Source organism: Ranitomeya imitator, chromosome 5 (genome assembly GCF_032444005.1).
Source record: "Ranitomeya imitator isolate aRanImi1 chromosome 5, aRanImi1.pri, whole genome shotgun sequence".
Lineage (NCBI taxonomy): Eukaryota > Metazoa > Chordata > Amphibia > Anura > Dendrobatidae > Ranitomeya > Ranitomeya imitator.
The window spans coordinates 292,382,456-292,405,711 of record NC_091286.1 but is presented as its reverse complement, the minus strand read 5'-3'; the positions used below and the strand labels follow the sequence as shown (position 1 = coordinate 292,405,711).

At 43.0% G+C, this 23,256-nt stretch overlaps 1 protein-coding gene across 1 annotated transcript in view; it reads left to right on the top strand.

The window, feature by feature from the left end:
• Positions 1 to 23,256, top strand: part of LOC138637737 (uncharacterized) — a 383,106-nt gene that overhangs the window by 349,473 nt on the left and 10,377 nt on the right. The window contains exon 51 of the mRNA XM_069726649.1: positions 15,957 to 16,084. Coding sequence (XP_069582750.1) covers positions 15,957 to 16,084 — 128 coding nt within the window. The remainder of the gene's footprint in view (positions 1 to 15,956; positions 16,085 to 23,256) is intronic.

Sequence of the window (23,256 nt, the reverse complement as noted above, 5' to 3'; positions counted from 1 at the left end):
CCGATGGTTTCTGCAGTATGACCAAACTGCTGATCCAATCTGTGCTCTTATGGATTGGTGCTATCATGCCTCTTCTCTGTAGATCTTGCAGTTCTACTTTCAGTGGTTGCATTAACGCTACAGGCACTCTTCTTGTAGGTAATCTGGTGGGCTGCACTGTGTTGTCAATTTCTAGCCTATATTTACCTTCAAAGCATCCATCACCTTCAAATACATCAGCATACTCTGCTTATATTTTCTGCATGTCCAAGTTGTGCTCTGCATTTAGTTTTGGATTTTGTATATCCTGGGCAACTTCAACAGACATAATGTTCTGAGACTGTACTTTTATTAAGTCCATTGCCTGAACTGCTTTTACTCCCAGCAATGGTACATGGTTACCACCACGTAACACGGTAAATTCAACTCTATAACTCTTTCTGTTACATGGGTTTCGTATTTTTAGCTTACATGTCCCCATTGGTTTCAGAACACTTTTGTTGTACATCACCAGTACCTTGTCAGTTGGCTCAATAGAAACCTGTTTGTTTAGCAGATCAAATGAAATTACATTGCAGCTTGCTCCACAATCCAGCTGAAATCTAATGGGCTTCTCATCCAACAAGAATGTTGCATAAAGCTGCTTGGCATCCTTCACTACTGACTGCCCGACTACATTGACTTTCTCTGTTGTAGACTGCATTTGTAGCCATGTAATGTCCTCTGCACTGTCAGTGTCTGGTGTCACAGTGTGGAGCTGTCTGTACTGTTTGCCTCTTCCTTGCCTGCAGACAGCAGAGGAATGATTCTTCTTGCCACATGACTTGCAGGTTTCCCCATATGCTGGACACTTGGTTTTGTCTCTCTCATGTCTTTTCCCACAATACTTGCAGTGGACAGTGTTTATAGGGTAGTCTGGTCCTGTCTTTCCTTTCATAGATACTGCATGTACCTTGTCATCATCATTCTCACTGGTGCCTGCCATCATCTTCAGGCTGTGCTTTGTGAGCTCAGCAGCCCTGCAGATTTGCATGCATTTCTCTAAAGTCATGCCTTCCTCTCTCAGTAATCTTTCTTTGAGATGACTGTCCTTTATGCCACACACCATTCTGTCCTTGATTAGACTGTCCCTGATCTCTCCAAAGCCACATGTTTCTGCAAGTCTCCTCAGCTCTGTCAGATATCTATCCACATTTTCACCATCCTCCTGATGTCTTGTGAAAAACTTATATCTTTCCACTGTCTCATTCTTCTTTGGGTCACAGTGTTTATCAAATGCCTGCACAATGTCTGCTAGGAGGAGGTTGTCTGTGTCTGGGAGCAAGGTGTGGGCTAATTCTCTGCCATTTTCCCCAATTAGGTAATAAAACAGCTTTACTTTCGTTTGTCATCAGTGGGGCCCACAGTCAGATCCACATACAGTGTAAACTCTTCCTTCCAATGTCTCCAAGTCTGGGACAGATTACATGAAGTGACATCCAGTCTCTGAGGGGGCTTCAGACCAGTCTCCATTTTTCTGTACTGTCAGGGAATCTGTACTTACAGTTGCAGTGATCTGTGCAGTTCCAGCCTCATATAAGCTCTAAGAATTTGCAGGTTCTGTGCTCGGCTGCCACCATGTTCTGTTTGATGAATCCTGTCATAAATCACACTCTGTGTGTATCTCCAGGCTCTTTATTCACATCATGTCTCAACCTCCATTACATGAATTCCGAGTACCACAACATCCAACAAGTTCCAAACAAAGAATATAGAACACACATTAAAGTAGTGAGACCCCTAGAGGCCACATGAACATATAACATATTGCTACAAATTACATTTTTAGTTTGCTTTTTTTTTCAATCCGCCACTTAAACAAAAAAGGAATAAAGGGAAATGAACAAATTACATGAACTCCCTAAATTGCTCTACTGAAAACTACACAAAGTACATGAAAAGTATATGAGAAAAAAACAAGCCATGTTGATTCAAATAAATGGCTCTTGAAAAAGAATTTAAAAAAAAACCAAAACAATGGAAAACAAAACAATTGGTCTTCAAAATAGGTCTAGTCTGTAATGGGTTAAATTTTGGAGCCAGAACTACTCAAAGCAGGATATTGAGATATACTATCTAACTGGGTGTTGCCTTCAGTAGCTAATGACATGTAATCTTGGGAGAGAAGCAGCCTGGTCAGTCTCTGCTGGTTGGTATACAGGGTGTAGCGTTGTGCCCAGAAGTCTAAAGGCCCCTTCACATTTAGCGACGCTGCAGCGATACCGACAACGATCCGGATCGCTGCAGCGTCGCTGTTTGGTCGCTGGAGAGCTGTCACACAGACCGCTCTCCAGCGACCAACGATGCCGGTAACCAGGGTAAACATCGGGTAACTAAGCGCAGGGCCGCGCTTAGTAACCCGATGTTTACCCTGGTTACCATGCTAAAAGTAAAAAAAACAAACACTAGATACTTACCTACAGCTGTCTGTCCTCCAGCGCTGTGCTCTGCACTCCTCCTGTACTGTCTGGGAGCCGGAAAGCAGAGCGGTGACGTCACCGCTCTGCTTTCCGGCTCACAGCCAGTACAGGAGGAGTGCAGAGAAGCAGAGCACAGCGCTGGAGGACAGACGGCTGTAAGTAAGTATCTAGTGTTTGTTTTTTTTTACTTTTAGCATGGTAACCAGGGTAAACATCGGGTTACTAAGCGCGGCCCTGCGCTTAGTTACCCGATGTTTACCCTGGTTACCAGTGAAGACATCGCTGGATCGGTGTCACACACGCCGATCCAGCGATGTCTCCAGGGAGTCCAGCGACGAAATAAAGTTCTGGACTTTATTCAGCGACCAACGATCTCCCAGCAGGGGCCTGATCGTTGGTCGCTGTCACACATAACGATTTCATTAACGATATCGTTGCTACGTCACAAATAGCAACGATATCGTTAACAATATCGTTATGTGTGAAGGTACTGTGACGCCCAGGAGACCGGGATACCCAGCACCGGACCAATGGAGTCTGTCTCTTGAGGGGGATGTCACGGGTGGCTTGACCCGGTGCTGTGGCCTCAGGCAATGCACAGTGTAAGGGGTATCATGAGGGGACAGGCACTTACTTGATCAGCAGCAGGTTCTCCCAGCGGTGACGATCTCGATCCTGGATAGATGGCTATTGTCCAAATGAAAGACTGAGGCACTGAAACGTTTAACCAGTTTACTTTAACATAAAAGGATTTACAACCAGTCCTGTCACTGGAGTCTGTATGGGAACTCTGAGTTACTTTGACCCTGCCGGGGTCTTCGCCTCTTATTGTGCGCAATTTCTGTGTGGCCCTGCTGCTGTATGTGAACTGGCTGCCGGCCCAATCTGTCCCCTCCGGGTCCTGGTTCGACGGGCAACCCGAGTCCTTTTATCGGTTTACCCCCTCTGGGAGTACCGCTGAACTCTGTGTCTGTTGCTGCGTCCGGCCCTAGTGAAGCTGATATCACCTCACGTTTTTCCGGTTGCTGTATTATATATAATGAATACAGCCACGGATCCGGTATCCATCTTTGCGCCTGTTCTGGGTAGTGATTAATGCTACCCGGTTCTCCCAATGTCCTTTTTCTCTATCCCTCTTCTCCTCAGGCCGGTGATTTAGGCCTGGTAACAGTCACAGGGCTGTTAGAGATTCAACTGTATGACCTCTCACTATCAGCTCCTTGGCCCAACTGCCATTTCTTCTCTCAGACCAGAATGGATCAAGGGGAGTCTCTGGAGCTCCCCCTTCTGGCCGGAGGTGGTAGTGCAGTCTTGCTATTTTAGTATTTGTACTTACTGTCAGTAACTATTTTTGTGGCAAATACCCCTAGGGGTGCCACAGTACCTTAATGTCAGCTCGGAAGTGACTGTTTTATACAATGCACCTTTTCTTCTAAAGAGAATCAGTCACTGGATACACGCTGTCAAAATCGTGGGCACTATGAATTAGTCACTGGCTGCACAATTACAGCCGGGTATGGTTTGATATATACACATACAGGAGACACTCGAACACATGGAGCAGGGCAGGGAGAAGCCGCAGCATCTCGTCACTCCCAGACGCAGCGTTGCCAACTTGACTTTTTATTTTTTCTCGACAGCTGATCAAAAAATGACAGACAGACAATATTTTTTACGGATACATTGGAAAACCATACATATTGTTATGATACTTGTCGTCAGCCCATAATTGTGATATGAATACATCGGCTGCATTCACTGTAAACTGTAAAATTATAGTTACAATGAACATAATCAGTGTCATTTTCTTCAGCCTCAAAAAATATCACAGACATCTCAAGTTTTGTTTAAAGACAGGATAAAAAGCTGCCCTATTTTCACAATGTCCAGGAATTTCTGGACGGTTAGCAACCCAGCCCTTTGGGACCTGCTTGGAGTCAGTAACTGGTTCTGTTATCCTGCTGGGGGAGGAGGATCCAGAAGGCAGCACGTTATCTGCGTTCTGGACACTCTGACGGCGGGTGACAGCAGCTATGCAGGCTTTCTCCCCAGCAGATTACAACACTTTCCCATTACCCTGATAAACCGGGGACACTCCTTTCCCACCATCCCTAATGGCTATCAGTACTGCTTTCCCACTACCCTGACAGACTGGAGATATTACTTTCCCACCACCCTGACAGACTGAGGACACTCTTTTCCCACCATCCCAACCAGCTATCAGTACCACTTTCCCACCACCCTGATAGACTGTGGATACTACTTTCCCTTTATCCTGACAGACTGAGGACAGTACTTTCCCACCAGACTGACAGACTGTGGACACTACTTTCCACAATCTTGACAGGCTGTGGGACACACTTTCCTACCATCCTGACAGACCATGGGACACACCTTTCCAGTATCCTGACAGGCTTTGGCTAACACTTTTCCTTCACCCTGACAGGCTGTGGGACACACTTTCCCACCATCCAGACAGACTGCATGTAAAACTTTCTCCCCCTCCCCTTTACCTCAGGAGTGGTGCTAATCATGGGGAGCTACCACCAGCCATGTCATAGTTCATCGTCACACTGGTTAGCTGCACGGGAACCACCTGCTTCATGATCCCCATGCCTGTTGCCATTGCCCCTAGCTCCGATGCTTGCTCCTTTTAGGGGATTCTGAGCATCACCGGATGAGATTTCATTCTGCACTGGTATTCCTGAGCCCCACCAGTCATGGTGTCACCCACAGTAACTGGTTGAAAATTTTCACGGGCCCTCCCAGGCACCCAACCCACAAAAATAACAGCTGCAGTGGGCCTCTGGGCTTTGAGTGTTGAGTTACTCTTTTGCCTCTCCAGGCTTGTGAGACTGATGTGACCAGTTCAGTTGCAGATATAGCACCAACGAGAGTTATATACAGGCCGGATGCTGGTGCAGGACCCCCCAAGGACTGGGTGGCAGGGGGATTATGTGATGGCTTACTTCCTTTCCAGCTGGCGACGGCTGACTTCCACACCTCAGGTGTATAATTCGACTCATAGGTATCTGCAATCTGTGTGGCCTTGGCAGACTTCTTTGGCTTCTTTTCCATTACAAACTGTAGCAACTCCACAGGCCAAAGTTCAAGAAATTGGTCTTTCATCATCAGGTCCTTCAGTTTCTCGAACGTGGTAACCGATAGTCCATGGACCCACTGTTCAAAGTTGTTTCTGAGCCCATCCACCACATAACCGTAGCTGCTATGAGGTCCACGTTGCATGGTCTGGAACTTTTTCAGTACATCTCAGGAGTCAGCTGATATTTCCTGATCAGAGCCTTTTTGATGGCCTCATAGTCTCCATCATGATCTTAAGGGAGAGAGGCGAAGACCTCCAGAGCTTTTCTTCGTAGCCCTGGGATTAAATATTGTGTCCACTGGTCAACAGGCAACTGGTATTGTCTGCAGGCCTTTTCAAACCCCTTCAAAAACGTGTTTAGATCCACGTCCTTGTCCATGACAGGAAAATGCTCGGAATGGGATTTAAAGGAGTGGACATTACCGGACTCACTGTTAAGTGAGGTGGATGGCTCCTTCTGGATTCAGGATAATGACAGCTGATGGTCTCGCTCTATTTAGGCCTGTCACTTGGCAGCCTCTCGCTCGACCTGTCGTTCAGCTCTCTCAGCCTCTTATTCAGCCTGACACTCGGCTCGCTCTTAAAATTGCCGGATCAGCTTCAGTCATTATTCATGATTGCCTGTGTCGAGTTGCTGTAGGGACATCTGCAGGTTGGAGTCCCAGCTACCCTGGTTGGGGATGTTACTTCCATCCGTAGGTGGGACCTCTGCAGCAGTGCTGTCAAGGCCATGGCTTGCCTGCCCTTCATCAGGGTTTACGAAATACTACTGGAAAGATAAGCGCAAAACAGGGTCTTATCCGGTGTAGATAGAATTAATATAGTCAGATTGTACTCACCAGATGAAGCAATAGATAAAGCGTGTACAAATAGCGCTGCAGCAGATCCATGGGTCTGCAAGTGACTGTACTGAAGATAGATGAAGGGGTTACTAGGATGGGTGGTGCGCATGTATGGCTGGAGTGTATATATGGCAGGGGAGTTTTGGATAGCGGTAACCCTGATGAAGAAGAGCGCAGCCTCTTTGAAATGCGTTGGTTAGTCTCCCTTTCCCCCTTTTTGAGCGCCTCAGTGCTCCATACTGAAAGTGACATCACTAGTAGGAGGAGCCTACCGGCCATCTTTTTCACTCCTCGTGGTTTCCAGGAAGCACTACCGGCCGGAGCGCCCCTGGTCCCACATTGCGCTCCACCATCTGGCACAGACAGTGCCGTAGCCCCGGTTAACTGAAAAAAGTAAACCTTCAGAAGCGCACCACACGTAGTGCTCCACCACCTGACACAGACAGTGCTGCAGCCCCGGTCATCTGCTATCTGCAACCAGCAAGCCAACCTCTAGCAGCGCACCACATGCCGCAGCACCTTACATACATAGGTAAGCTGACAGCTACAGCTTTCTCTTTGGTGACAGTATTGCAGGTCTATTATGTGGGCAGTTTGTTGAGTTGCTGTATTTCTACCATTTAACTATTGCTACTACTGTCCTACCAATTGGAGTAGGACTGTTGTTTTGCTTGGCATTTTATCCTTGGATCAATCTGAAGGTTTTTTATTCTTTCTCCTCAAGCTCGGTTTCTATTTTGTTTTATATGTTACACATATACGGGTGGGCACTACCCTGTTTCATTCTAGCAGCTGAGGAGTATCATTTTCTAGGGTGAGCGCCAGTGTTTTTCTATATTCTTGTTTTCTTGTGTAGTGCTTATACTCTTTGGCAGCCCCCTCCCTGTTTTCAGCTATAAATTTCTCACACACAATGGCCCTGAGTGTGCTATGGCAAGATAGTGATCATCGCATATCCTTTATTAAGGAGCGATTTCTACATAATGAACCATCTATAACAGAGTCCAACAAAGCTAGAGGACTATTGAAAACATTAGAGAAGCTGCTATTTATTGAAATGCGTGACATGTGGGAAATAGCTTCACTAGAAAATACGTACAAGCACAGATAGCTCCTAAAGTTTAACCATCTATAAGACACTTGCGGGCGACTTTGGGGACCCTAATACACAGGCTGAATGGGACTGCATGTTCAAGGACTTCTCTTTGAAAGCAGTCCAATTCATCATAAATAAGAGATCATCTAATTTAAATAAAACTAGCAAATCCATTATTGATATATTTGATCAATTAAAAAAATGCACCAATATAAGTGATTTTAAAGAGACAATATCCTGTACAGACTAAAAGAAAAAGAAAAATATATTATTTCCAGGAAAATTAAGAAATTTAAGAGACAACATACCAGACCATTTATATATGAAGTACGCAGACAATACATCCCCTAGGAGCCCTCAACATGAATCTAATGAGCTTGTAATACTTGATGAGTATAATCTAACACCATCACATGAAGATTTTGAGAACTGAGTTGAGTTTTCGGTTTACGCAAACTCAAATTCAACACAGTACACACCGGTCTCGGTTCGCCGGGAACCTCCTCCTTTAAACCTGGATTCTCTCAATTCAATGAATTGTAATAATTCACTGGATATCACCCTATACCCGAACGCTCCGATACCTGATGATCCACAGGCGTGACCCAGTGGGCTCTCCCTTTGTCCAACCATTACATCTAATAGGTTCTCACCACTCTGATCATATGAGGATAGTAACGAGGGTAGAGAACCCTCCTGCCAAGCAGATCCCCGTGTAAGGGAGCATCAGGGACGTGATACAACCAATGGGAAAACCAATTATATCTCCAAGAGGGAACCTCAAAATGAGAACCCCAGCGGTTCCCGCCTTCCACAAATTAACAATGAAAGAGTTGAATCGGTTAAAAACCCACCAGTTAATGGACCATCTGGAAGGAATTTGAGAGGACCAAAAGCACCTCAATGTCGTCCCTCCATCAATCGGGAATTTTACCGGGTAAGGTCAACAAAGCAAAAAGAGGTAGGAGGGGGGGGGGAACGCCCCAAAGATAAAATAGTTAGTCAGAAAAATAGTAATGAGCAAAAGATATATAACTGGGCGGCACGGTGGTGCAGTGGTTAGCACTGCAGCCTTGCAGCGCTGGGGTCCTGGGTTCAAATCCCACCAAGGACAACATCTGCAAAGAGTTTGTATGTTCTCTCCGTGTTTGCGTGGGTTTCCTCCGGGCACTCCGGTTTCCTCCCACATTCCAAAGACATACTGATAGGGGATTTAGATTGTGAGCCCCATCGGGGACAGTGATGATAATGTGTGCAAAATGTAAAGCGCTGCGGAATATGTTAGCGCTATATAAAAATAAAAAAAATAAAAAATAAAATATTACAAAAGGGATTGAAATTTTCACCTACATCCACGGCAAACCCGTTTAATTTATATATCTTTATGAAAAAATACCTAATTTAGCTTTGAAAAAGTATTTTTAAAAAAAGGAAAATACAATCACCAGGAACTTGAACTCAACAGGAACTGAATATATCCATACATTATCCAATCCCTCTAAATTCACCCCTGTACAAGAGTTTTCTAACGCCTTCTGTACATTCGACTCGTTAGTCACGGCAGATATCAGAAAAATGGGCAGGAAAAAAACTACAAAAAAATGTATTTTACAATCTAACTGTACAGGAAAGAACAGCTATAAGGGCACTGCAAGACAATAATGACATTATAGTACGGCTAGCAGACAAGTGTGGAGGGATAGTGATACTAAAAAGATCCATGTATCAGGAGGAATCTATCAGACTCCTTAGCAATGAAATCACGTATAAAAAATTGAACACTGATCCAACTGAACATTTTGTGAAGAAATTAAATATCTTATGCTCTAAAGAGAAATCTATGGGTATCCTAAATAAGAAAGAATTTGAGTTTGTGAGGAACCGCACCCCAAGTATAGCGTTTTTTATCACATCTCAAAATTACATAAGAACCCAACGTGCCCCCCTGGGAGACCAATTATCTCTGGGATCAATAGCCTTACGTCAAATCTCTCCAAGTATGTTGACATCCATCTGCAGAAATGTATATCTTTAATACCGGCATACCTGAAAGACACAGGCCACGTATTACAAGTCCTAGAAACTGTTAGTTGGAAACCCAGCTATATTCTAGGTACGTTAGATATTAAGTCTTTATATACATACGATAATCAATCAGGACATGGGTTATCAAGTGGCCGGTTATTATCTTGAGTTACTGGGCATTTATACGCAGACACAGACTCAATTCATCCAGGAATGTATCCGGTTTATTTTACAACACAATTATTTTTAATATGAGGAACAATTCTTCTTGCAAAAGTGGGGTACGGCTATGGGGACGCGGTTTGCCCCGAGCTACGCCAATCTGTATGTAGCCAAATGGGAGGAGTCAAAAATATATCTGATGGGACAACTCCAAGAAGGCCTGTTTTTTTGGCGTAGATTTATTGATGACATCTTGTTCGTTTGGGAATGCACACAAAACGACCTTGATGTGTTTATATCTAATCTAAATGAAAACGAGTACAGCCTGGAGTTCACCCCCCACAATAAGTAGCACGAACGTTAACTTTTTGGACCTCAAAATATATGTGGAGGGAAACCAATTGTTTACCAAGTGTTACCGCAAACAAGTGGATGTGAATAGCTTTATCCACATAACGAGCTGCCACCTCCCCATATGGCTCACTAATATACCTAAGAGCCAGTTTACCCATATAAAACGCAACTGTACTAAAGAAGATGATTATCATAGAGAATCAGAAGTCCTAACACAGCAGTTCCTGGATAAGGGCTATCCAAAAGCCCTATTAGAACGAGCAAAAAGGGAAATGGCAACCATATCAAGAAATGAACTAATACATCCTGTTAAACCAATTTCTTCGGAAGAAGCTAATATCAGAGACCAAATAGGTCAATTACCATTTATATCGCAGTTTCATGTAGGACATAATCTTTTTAAAAAAATTATTGAGAAACACTAGGCAGTCCTACGAGGCGACAAACTGGTGGGGGATTATTTACCTATTCACCCGAGGTTTATATATAGAAAAGCCCAATCCTTGGGCCATATGTTAGCCCCCACTACTAAACTGGCCGCAGGTAATGGAGCAAGGCGGCCAGGAACATCCTCACAATCTAATGCAATCTTTTTTACTATGTATACCCCTCCTCACATGTAAAGCGCCATGGAATAAATGGCGCTATAACAATAAAGAATAATAATAATAATAATGCAGGCTTTGTACCGTGTGGTAGCTGTTTTTGCTGCATAAATACTAGTTTTAAAATAGTACGGCAGCTCACATTTAAGGATGCAAATGGTAATAAGGAATTTACTATTAAGGAAAACATCACCTGCTTTTCAACAGGTGTTATTTATTTAATTCAATGCCCCTGCAATAAACTTTATGTGGGGTGGACCAAACGTTGCCTTATGACTCGAATTAAGGAACACCTGAAAAATATCCCAAAGGGCTACACAGGACACCCTTTATCGCGGCATTTTGTAGACAGACATAATAAATCAACTAAAGGAGTACGCTTCACTGGCATTCAAAGAGTCCATCAAAACCTAAGTGGGGGGATTTTATCAGGAATATGTCCAGGGCGGAAACGCATTGGATTTTTACCCTGGACAGCCTGGCCCCTAGGGGTCTAAATCAAGAATTGGAACTATTCGCTTTTTAATAGCATTTTAATAGGTTTTTATTGGTTATTAACATCATTTATGAATATACCATGCGGTGGGTTTTAGTGGGAGAAAGTAATGGTAAACTAGTTTCGTACAGATTTTTATGTATATATATATATATATATATATATATATATATATATATATAAATTATTTTTATGCTCAATTTTCTCATCACAGGCCCTATTCGATCCTTAAACCAATGAATTAGGTGGGTAGGATTGTTCCACCAAAAATGGGTCATAGTGGTAACATTGTGAGCACGGGACCTCTCCCTTTTTAAACATTTCTAAATCATTTAATGTAATACTAATAGCAGGAAGCATCTGTGAAGCAACTATGTACACAGTATGACACAATTCTGATGCTTGATCAATGAAAACTCTCGCTTTTTGGCTAGTAATTTTTATTCTTATTTTTATCCGGCATACAATAGTAATATATGGTGACATTGGCACTTGTTGGGGAGTTCGGAGTTAATAGGATGGGTGTAGTGTATATATGGCAGGGGGGGTTTTGGATAGCGGTAACCCTGATGAAGAAGAGCGCAGCCTCTTTAAAACGCGTTGGTTAGTCTCCCTTTCCCCCTTTTTGAGCGCCTCAGCGCTCCATACTGAAAGTGACGTCACTAGTAGGAGGAGCCTACCGGCCATCTTTTTCACTCCTCGTGGTTTCCATGAAGTGCTACCGGTCGGAGCGCCCCTGGTCCCACATTGCGCTCCACCATCTGGCACAGACAGTGCCGCAGCCCCAGTCATCTGCAATCAGCAAGCCAACCTCTAGCAGCGCACCGCACGCCGCAGCACCTTACATATATAGGTAAGCTGACAGCTACAGCTTTCTCTTTGGTGACAGTATTGCAGGTCTATTATGTGGGCAGTTTGTTGAGTTGCTATATTTCTACCATTTAACTATTGCTACTTCTGTCCTACCAATTGGAGTAGGACTGTTTTTTTGCTTGGCATTTTATCCTTGGATCACTCTAGGTTTTTTATTCTTTCTCCTAAAGCGCGGTTTCTATTTTGTTTTATATGTTACATATATACAGGTGGGCACTACCCTGTTTGATTCTAGCAGCTGAGGAGTATCGTTTTCTAGGGTGAGCGCCAGTGTTTTTCTATATTCCTATAGGAGAAATTGCTACAATATTAGGAGTGGCAAAATCTTCAGTTTGGCACATCCTGAGAAAGAAAGCACTGATGAACTCAGGATGTGCCAAACTGAAGATTTTGCCACTCAGACAACAGTGGTGGATGATCGCAGAATAATCTCCATGGTGAAGAGAAACCCCTTCACAACAGCCAACCAAGTGACAACACTCTCCAGGAGGTCGGCGTATCAATATCCAAATATACCATAAAGAGAATACTGCATGAAAGTAAATACAGGGGGTTCACTACACGGTGCAAGCCACTCATAAGCATCAAGAATAAAAAGGCTAGACTGGACTTTGCTAAAAAAACATCTAAAAAAGCCAGCACAGTTCTGGAAGAACATTCTTTGGACAGATGAAACCAAGATCAACCTCTACCAGAATGATGGAAGAGAAAAGTATGGCGAAGGCGTGGTACAGCTCATGATCCAAAGCATACCACATCATCTGTAAAACACAGCGGAGGCAGTGTGATGGCTTGGGCATGCATGGCTGCCAGTGGCACTGGGTCACTAGTGTTTATTGATGATGTGACACAGGACAGAAGCAGCCGAATGAATTCTGAGGTATTCAGAGCCATACTGTGTGCTCAGATCCAGCCAAATGCAGCAAAACTGATTGGTCGTCGTTTCATACTACAGATGGACAATGACCCAAAACATAAAGCCAAAGCAACCCAGGAGTTTATTAAAGCAAAGAAGTAGAATATTCTTGAATGGCCAAGTCAGTCACCTGATCTCAACCCAATTGAGCATGCATTTCACTTGTTAAAGACTAAACTTCAGACAGAAAGGCCCACAAACAAACAGCAACTGAAAACCACCGTAGTGAAGGCCTGGCAGAGAATCAAAAAGGAGGAAACACAGCGTCTGGTGATGTCCATGAGTTCAAGACTTCAGGCAGTCCTGGCCAACAAAGGGTTTTCAACCAAGTACTAGAAATGAACATTTTATTTAAAATTATTTAATCTGTCCAATTACCTTCGGTCCCTTTAAAAATAGGGTGGCACATGTTAAGGAGCTGAAACTCCTAAACCCTTCATCCAATTTAATTGTGGATACCCTCAAATGAAAGCTGAAAGTCTGAACGTCAATTGCATCTGAATTGTTTTGTTTAAAATTCATTGTGGTAATGTCTGTAACCAAAATTAGAAATTTGTTGCCTCTGTCCAAATATATATGGACTTAACTGTATGATAATATACACCAGACCTACCCTGTAAGAATACCTGTACATATAACATACACCAGATCTACCCTGTAAGAATACCTGTACATATAATATACACCAGACCTACCCTGTAAGAATACCTGTACATATGATAATATACACCAGACCTACCCTGTAAGAATACCTGAACATACAATATACACCAGACCTACCCTGTAAGAATACCTGTACATATAATATACACCAGATCTACCCTGTAAGAATACCTGTACATATAGTATACACCCGATCTACCCTGTAAGAATACCTGTACATATAGTATACACCCGATCTACCCTGTAAGAATACCTGTACATATAATATACACCAGACCTACCCTGTAAGAATACTTGTACATATGATAATATACACCAGATCTACCCTGTAAGAATACCCGTACATACAGTATAATATACACCCGATCTACCCTGTAAGAATACCTGTACATATAATATACACCAGACCTACCCTGTAAGAATACCTGTACATTTAATATTCACCAGACCTACCCTGTAAGAATACCTGTACATATAATATACACCAGACCTACCCTGTAAGAATACCTGTACATATAATATACACCAGATCTACCCTGTAAGAATACCTGTACATATAATATTCACCAGATCTACCCTGTAAGAATACCTGTACATTTAATATTCACCAGACCTACCCTGTAAGAATACCTGTACATATAATATACACCAGACCTACCCTGTAAGAATACCTGTACATATAATATACACCAGATCTACCCTGTAAGAATACCTGTACATATAATATTCACCAGATCTACCCTGTAAGAATACCTGTACATATAATATACACCAGACCTACCCTGTAAGAATACCTGTACATATAATATACACCAGATCTACCCTGTAAGAATACCTGTACATATAATATTCACCAGATCTACCCTGTAAGAATACCTGTACATATAATATTCACCAGATCTACCCTGTAAGAATACCTGTACATATAATATACACCAGATCTACCCTGTAAGAATACCTGTACATATAATATACACCAGACCTACCCTGTAAGAATACCTGTACATATAATATACACCAGACCTACCCTGTAAGAATACCTGTACATATAATATTCACCAGATCTACCCTGTAAGAATACATGTACATATAATATACACCAGACCTACCCTGTAAGAATGCCTGAACATATAATATACACCAGACCTACCCTGTAAGAATACCTGTACATATAATATTCACCAGATCTACCCTGTAAGAATGCCTGAACATATAATATACACCAGACCTACCCTGTAAGAATACCTGAACATATAATATACACCAGACCTACCCTGTAAGAATACCTGTACATTTAATATTCACCAGATCTACCCTGTAAGAATGCCTGAACATATAATATGCACCAGACTTACCCTGTAAGAATACCTGTACATATAATATACACCAGACCTACCCTGTAAGAATGCCTGAACATATAATATACACCAGACCTACCCTGTAAGAATACCTGTACATATAATATACACCAAATCTACCTTGTAAGAATACCTGTACATATAATATACACCAGACCTATCCTGTAAGAATACCTGTACATATGATAATATATGCCAGATCTACCCTGTAAGAATACCTGTACCTATAATAATATACACCAAACCTACCCTGTAAGAATACCTGTACATATAATATGCACCAGATCTACCCTGTAAGAATACCTGTACATATAATATACACCAGACCTATCCTGTAAGAATACCTGTACATATGATAATATATGCCAGATCTACCCTGTAAGAATACCTGTACCTATAATAATATACACCAAACCTACCCTGTAAGAATACCTGTACATATAATATACACCAGATCTACCCTGTAAGAATACCTGTACATATGATAATATACACCAGACCTACCCTGTAAGCAGCGTCGGACTGGCCATCTGTCAATTCTGGCAAATGCCAGAAGGGCCTGTCTGGTCATGGGCTGCCTTGTTTGCTATGTTGTTAACAGAATCCATGTTCTCAAGACACCCATACTGTTAAGAGTTGTGATGGAGCACAAAGTCGCTGACTCCGTCACTTAGCCCAGCAGGTCACGGGTATCATTAGAAATATTGGTCTTGTAGAAAATCTTCCTTTCCTCCATCCAGGGTAATACTAGTAATATATCCCATCTGGTTCATGGGGACGGGGACAACATGGGCCTGTGTGATTTCAAATGCCAGGGCTGAATTTCAGCCCCAGTCTGTACCTGCCTGAAAGAACACCTGTACATATGATAATATACATCAGACCTACCCTGAAAGAACACCTGTACTTATGATAATATACACCAGACCTACCCTGTAAGAATACTTATACTTGGCATATTAAATGTCCTGTACTGAAGCTATGACTTTGTACGTTTTGTAGTTAACATTTTTCTCTTTATATAGCGCCAACATTTATGTCATCTGAAATATTGTCTTGCAACCAAGAAATATGGGATCCTCTGCAGTATTTTCCATCCACTGAAGCAAAATCCCTCATCCATGGGGAGCGGAGACTCCAGAGACCTAAAACAGTGAGAATTAGTATCTGATGTCTTTATCTTAAATTAATTAGACTGCCAAAAACCATCACATTAGCCTCTGGTCTAGAGGCTTGATGCGCAAATATATATACAGTGGAGCAAAAAAGTATTTAGTCAGTCAGCAATAGTGCAAGTTCCACCACTTAAAAAGATGAGAGGCGTCTGTAATTTACATCATAGGTAGACCTCAACTATGGGAGACAAACTGAGAAAAAAAAATCCAGAAAATCACATTGTCTGTTTTTTTTAACATTTTATTTGCATATTATGGTGGAAAATAAGTATTTGGTCAGAAACAAAATTTCATCTCAATACTTTGTAATATATCCTTTGTTGGCAATGACAGAGGTCAAACGTTTTCTGTAAGTCTTCACAAGGTTGCCACGCACTGTTGATGGTATGTTGGCCCATTCCTCCATGCAGATCTCCTCTAGAGCAGTGATGTTTTTGGCTTTTCGCTTGGCAACACAGACTTTCAACTCCCTCCAAAGGTTTTCTATAGGGTTGAGATCTGGAGACTGGCTAGGCAACTCCAGGACCTTGAAATGCTTCTTACGAAGCCACTCCTTCGTTGCCCTGGCGGTGTGCTTTGGATCATTGTCATGTTGAAAGACCCAGCCACGTTTCATCTTCAATGCCCTTGCTGATGGAAGGAGGTTTGCACTCAAAATCTCACGATACATGGCCCCATTCATTCTTTCATGTACCCGGATCAGTCGTCCTGGCCCCTTTGCAGAGAAACAGCTCCAAAGCATGATGTTTCCACCACCATGCTTTACAGTAGGTATGGTGTTTGATGGATGCAACTCAGTATTCTTTTTCCTCCAAACACGACAAGTTGTGTTTCTACCAAACAGTTCCAGTTTGGTTTCATCAGACCATAGGACATTCTCCCAAAACTCCTCTGGATCATCCAAATGCTCTCTAGCAAACTTCAGACGGGCCCGGACATGTACTGGCTTAAGCAGTGGGACACGTCTGGCACTGCAGGATCTGAGTCCATGGTGGCGTAGTGTGTTACTTATGGTAGGCCTTGTTATATTGGTCCCAGCTCTCTGCAGTTCATTCACTAGGTCCCCCCGCGTGGTTCTGGGATTTTTGCTCACCGTTCTTGTGATCATTCTGACCCCACGGGGTGGGATTTTGCGTGGAGCCCCAGATCGAGGGAGATTATCAGTGGTCTTGTATGTCTTCCATTTTCTAATTATTGCTCCCACTGTTGATTTCTTCACTCCAAGCTGGTTGGCTATTGCAGATTCAGTCTTCCCAGCCTGGTGCAGGGCTACAATTTTGTTTCTGGTGTCCTTTGACAGCTCTTTGGTCTTCACCATAGTGGAGTTTGGAGTCAGACTGTTTGAGGGTGTGCACAAGTGTCTTTTTATACTGATAACAAGTTTAAACAGGTGCCATTACTACAGGTAATGAGTGGAGGAAAGAGGAGACTCTTAAAGAAGAAGTTACAGGTCTGTGAGAGCCAGAAATCTTGATTGTTTGTTTCTGACCAAATACTTATTTTCCACCATAATATGCAAATAAAATGTTAAAAAAACAGACAATGTGATTTTCTGGATTTTTTGTTCTCAGTTTGTCTCCCATAGTTGAGGTCTACCTATGATGTAAATTACAGACGCCTCTCATCTTTTTAAGTGGTGGAACTTGCACTATTGCTGACTGACTAAATACTTTTTTGCCCCACTGTATATTGGTTATTGGAGCTGACGTGTAGAATACCCAGTCTAGTTTTGAAATGTCATTATAAAGTATAGAGAAAGTTGCTGACAAATTGTAACTGTCCAAGTGTTCACTGCTATTGCTCCTACAGTAGAGAGCCTGCTCCACTCACTGCCAGCCTTTTATACACAATGCCTATTGTAACTCCACTTCATTGTACATAATGGCACATCTACATTGCTCACACTGTGTGCACAATTTTTAGTCAAGTGAGTATTTTGACCATATCATCATTTTTATGATTTTCCAACTCCAAGCAATATAAACTTGAATGCTAATTATATGAAGCAGATCAGGAGATGTATATTTGTGTAATGAGGGAGGATGTGGCCTAAGGATATCATCACCCTCTATCAAGGTGTGCAGAATTATTAGGCAGCTTGTTTTCCGCAGATAAAAAGGGCAAAAGAAGAGATTTAACTTACTCTGAAAGGACAAAAATAATTAAAAGTCGTAGAGAGGGATGAAGCACTATTGAAATTGCTAAGATATTGGGGTGCGGTCACCAAACCATCAAAGGTTTTGTTGCAAACAGTTTACAAGGTCACAAAAGTTGTGCTGGGGAATAAAAGAGACAAATTAAATGCCAAAGATTGAGAAGAATCAAACGTGAAGTGACCAGGACACCATTATCCTTCAGTGCTGTCATATTCCAGAACTACATATACAATAAAACCTGGCACTCAACTTTTATGTCTGGAAATATATTTTATTGTCAGCAACGAAACGTTTCGGTCCCAAAAACTGGACCTTCATCAGTCACTGAAAGTGCAAAATAAACAATGCACAAAAAAAATAATAAAATAAAAATTTGAACAGAAACAAAGTATATACAATACTGGACATCCAGTGTATAACAAATATGGCAATTCAGTTACTAAAAGGTACAAAGACAATACCGAACCGACCAATATTGGCACAATGCTACTCTGGATGGTAAGTGGTTAATCTATAAAAAGTATGGAGGTAATCACATTATGCAGAGTTTTTAGAAGAGATGTGCCCGTATGGGCAGACGATAGGTAGTTACTGTAATAGAGAATTAAGTATATGAGTGGTGGGCCAGGGGAATCGTGGTACAGAAAGAACGAGTCATACCAGTAAAGATGCACGGTAATGGTCTGTATGGCTGCATGGGCAGCATCCTATTAAAGTATATAACGTAGGGAGTTAGATAAAAAGCATTTTGTCTATAAGACCCCGTGGAGTGTGTAAGCACCTTACCGTGCAGGGATGGCGATATCGACGCGGTGTCCACCGCTAGTCAGACGTCCTTAGGGAAGAGAGTGCGCCATATATAGTCGCAGCCATCTAAAAGCCGCTAACCGGAAGAGGGCGTGTCCGGCGCGCAGTGCAGCGAGGTCATGTACGTCATCACCAACATGGTGGTGCGTTCCAGGGGGCAGCATATGCGTGTCACGTCAGGAGGCGTGTCCCATAGGAGGTGTGTTCTAGTGCGCAGCCTCTGAGCCGTCCGACCGGAAAGGGATATACCCGGCGCGTCCTAGTGTCAGTTAGACAAAGGTGTCTTGTCCCAAATAGGTATAAATGTAGCATATAGGTACGGTGATTATAAGGGAACATGCAGTGAGGCACTGGTAATAAGTCAGGCACTGGTAATAAGTCACATACACAGAAAAAGAAGTATCTATATGGAAAAAATGTATACAGATATTGTGGAACATATTCAGTGAGAGGATGTACCGGAAGGCAGTATTACGTTCACTTTGCTGAGACAGTGCAGGTGAATAGAAGGTGAGCCGCCATACTAAAGTGAGTGCCACATGGAAGAGTTCTGGATCCAAGAATCAATAAAGGCGATTCTAAAATAACAGACAAAGGGAATAATTAGCATACATATGACAAAAGGCAGAATGACAAAGCAATAAATGGTACAGTTATTCAGATAAATGCCAACAAATCATAATCCCTGTTTAACCCTTTAGGTGTCAGGGTATCCAAGCTGTGTATCCAGAACGCCTCTTGCTTCTTTAGAAGCGCAATTCTATCACAAACTCCCCCCCCCCCCCCCCGTCGTTGTGGGGGATTTGAATCGATCACTTGGTATCTCAGCTGTGAAGTGGTATGGCCGTGAGTGGAGAAATGATGGGGAACTGACAAAAGGAGATTATTGCAGCGATTGGTAGATTTGTGCTTAGATATCCTGTCTCGCACTGGTTGGGTGGTTTCCCCGATATATAATAGGCCGCATGGGCATTTGATAAGGTAAATGACGAACGACGACAGGCATGTGTAATAATTTTTTATCTCAAAGCTTTTACCTGTGTGTGGATGTTGAAAGGTATTGCCTTTCTGCACATTCCCACATTGTGCACAGTGTAGACACGGGAATGTCCCCATTCTGGGATGTGACAGGAATCTAGATTTTGTTGGCTGCGTGGGACCAGAATCCGCCTTGACCAACGTGTCCCTAAGATTTTGTGGTCTTTTAAAACATGGGAGGAAAGGAAGCTTAAATTCTGGAACTGTGGGGTATGCTATTGAGAGTAGAGGCCAGTGTTTTCTAATGTGCTTGTGGAGGATAGAGGTGACCGGGTGATAGACATGCACAAAAGGGACCCTTTTTTCCCTGATCTCCACCCCGGATGCGGGGAGGGTTTTTTTTTTGTTCCTCTAAGACGCGTTCGGGGTAACCGCATTGGTGGAACTTAGTGGTCATAACCTGTAGTGGTCGGTCCCGTAGGCTTTGGTCAGAGACAATGCGGCGTACGCGTTGGAATTGTGATCTAGGGACACAGCATTTGACTGCTGGGGGGTGAAAACTATCAAAGTGCAGGACGCTATTGCGGTCAGTGGGTTTTACATGGAGGTCAGTGGTCAGACGGCCCTCCTCATCCTTAAGAACCGTAGTGTCTAAAAAACTTACAGACCCAGTATCATGGGTTATAGTAAACCTTATGCCCGGCCATGCTCCGTTCAAAAACGTGAAGAATGCCTCCAAGGATTCCAACGTGCCCCCCCATAGGCAGAAAATGTCATCTATATACCGTGTCCAATAGAGGATATGCGAAATAAAGAGCGGATGCTTATAGATGACAGACTCCTCAAAATGTGCCATATAAGCATTAGCGTACGGGGGCGCGACGTTGGAACCCATGGCGGTCCCGCGTACCTGGAGGAAGAGCTGATCCTGAAAAAGGAAATGATTATTGAACAGAATCAAAGTGAGAAGATCCACACATAAGTTTATCTTGTTAGAATCCAGACCCGCAGATGTTAGTAAATGGTGGACTGAATTAATACCCTCTATATGGGGAATCGAGGTGTATAGGTCCTTCACATCCATGGTAACCAGAATTGTCTGAGGGGGTATAGTGCCTATAGCTTGAATTTTGCTCAAAAAGGCCCCCGTGTCTAAAAGAAAGGATGGGGTATTCTGAATCAAAGGCGTGAGGATTTTCTCCAAAAAAATGGATAGTGGAGACAGAATGGATTCGGTAGATGCCACTATCGGTCTGCCCGGGGGAATCTGCAAGTTCTTATGGACTTTAGGTAAAATGTAAAAAACCGGTATAACCGGATTCTTTTTTTGTCAAAAAATCAATGGTTTTGGGGTCAAGGATCCCTATCGTGGAGTATCTTTGTAATACTGCCCCTATTTTAGTTTGAATGTCACTAGTGGGATTTCTACTAAGTTTGGTGTATATTGACTCGTCCTGCAACTGTCGCGTAATTTCTGATAGGTACATGGATTTGTCCATTACCACCAGGGTACCTCCTTTGTCTGCTGGCTTGATTATCAGACTGTCGTCCTCCCTGAGGGATCTGAGAGCCTGTCTTTCGATGGAGGACAAATTGGGAGGGAAGAATAATCTCCCTTTCTCAATGTCGTCACGCATGTCGAGGAATAATAATAATAATAATAATAATAATTTTATTTATATAGCGCCAACATATTCCGCAGCGCTTTACAAATTATAGAGGGGACTTGTACAGACAATAGACATTACAGCATAACAGAAATACAGTTCAAAACAGATACCAGGAGGAGTGAGGGCCCTGCTCGCAAGCTTACAAACTATGGGGAAAAGGGGAGACACGAGAGGTGGATGGTAACAATTGCTTTAGTTATTCGGACCAGCTATAGTGTAAGGCTCAGGTGTTCATGTAAAGCTGCATGAACCAGTTACCTGCCTAAGTATGTAGCAGTACAGACACAGAGGGCTAATACTGCATAAAGTGTATGAGAACATGATGCGAGGAACCTTTTTTTTTTTTTTTTTTATTATAAATAGGCCACACAGGGATCGTTAGGTTAATGCATTGAGGCGGTAGGCCAGTCTGAACAAATGAGTTTTTAGGGCACGCTTAAAACTGTGGGGATTGGGGATTAATCGTATTAACCTAGGTAGTGCATTCCAAAGAATCGGCGCAGCACGTGTAAAGTCTTGGAGACGGGAGTGGGAGGTTCTGATTATTGAGGATGCTAACCTGAGGTCATTAGCGGAGCGGAGGGCACGGGTAGGGTGGTAGACTGATACCAGGGAGGAGATGTAGGGTGGTGCTGAGCCATGGAGTGCTTTGTGGATGAGGGTAGTAGTTTTGTACTGGATTCTGGAGTGGATGGGTAGCCAGTGTAATGACTGGCACAGGGTAGAGGCATCGGTGTAACGGTTGGTGAGGAATATGATCCTGGCTGCAGCATTCAGGACAGATTGGAGCGGGGAGAGTTTTGCAAGAGGGAGACCGATTAGTAGAGAGTTACAATAGTCCAGACGAGAATGAATAAGTGAAACAGTCAGAGTTTTTGCAGAGTCGAAATTAAGAAAAGGGCGAATTCTAGAAATGTTTTTGAGATGCAGGTAAGAAGAGCGAGCCAGTGATCGGATGTAGGGGGTGAATGAAAGGTCAGAATCAAGGATGACCCCAAGGCAGCGGGCATGTTGCTTTGGAGTAATGGTGGAACCGCACACGGAGATGGCAATGTCAGGCAAAGGTAGGTTAGTAGAGGGAGAGAACACGAGGAGTTCAGTTTTTGACAGGTTTAGTTTCAGATAGAGGGAGGACATGATGTTAGAGACAGCGGTAAGACAATCACTGGTGTTTTCTAAAAAGGTCGGTGTGATATCGGGAGCAGAAGTGTATAATTGGGTGTCGTCAGCATAGAGATGGTACTGGAAACCAAATCTACTGATTGTTTGTCCAATAGGGGCAGTATACAACGAGAAGAGTAGGGGGCCTAGGACTGATCCTTGAGGAACCCCAACAGTAAGGGGAAGGTGAGAGGAGGAGGAACCAGCAAAACATACAGTGAAGGATCGGTCAGAGAGATAGGAGGAGAACCAGGAGAGAACGGTGTCCTTGAGGCCGATGGAGCGGAGCATAGTGAGGAGGAGCTGATGATCCACAGTGTCGAATGCTGCAGAGAGGAAGGACTTATGTACAAAACTAATGAATGTCTCTATGGCGTG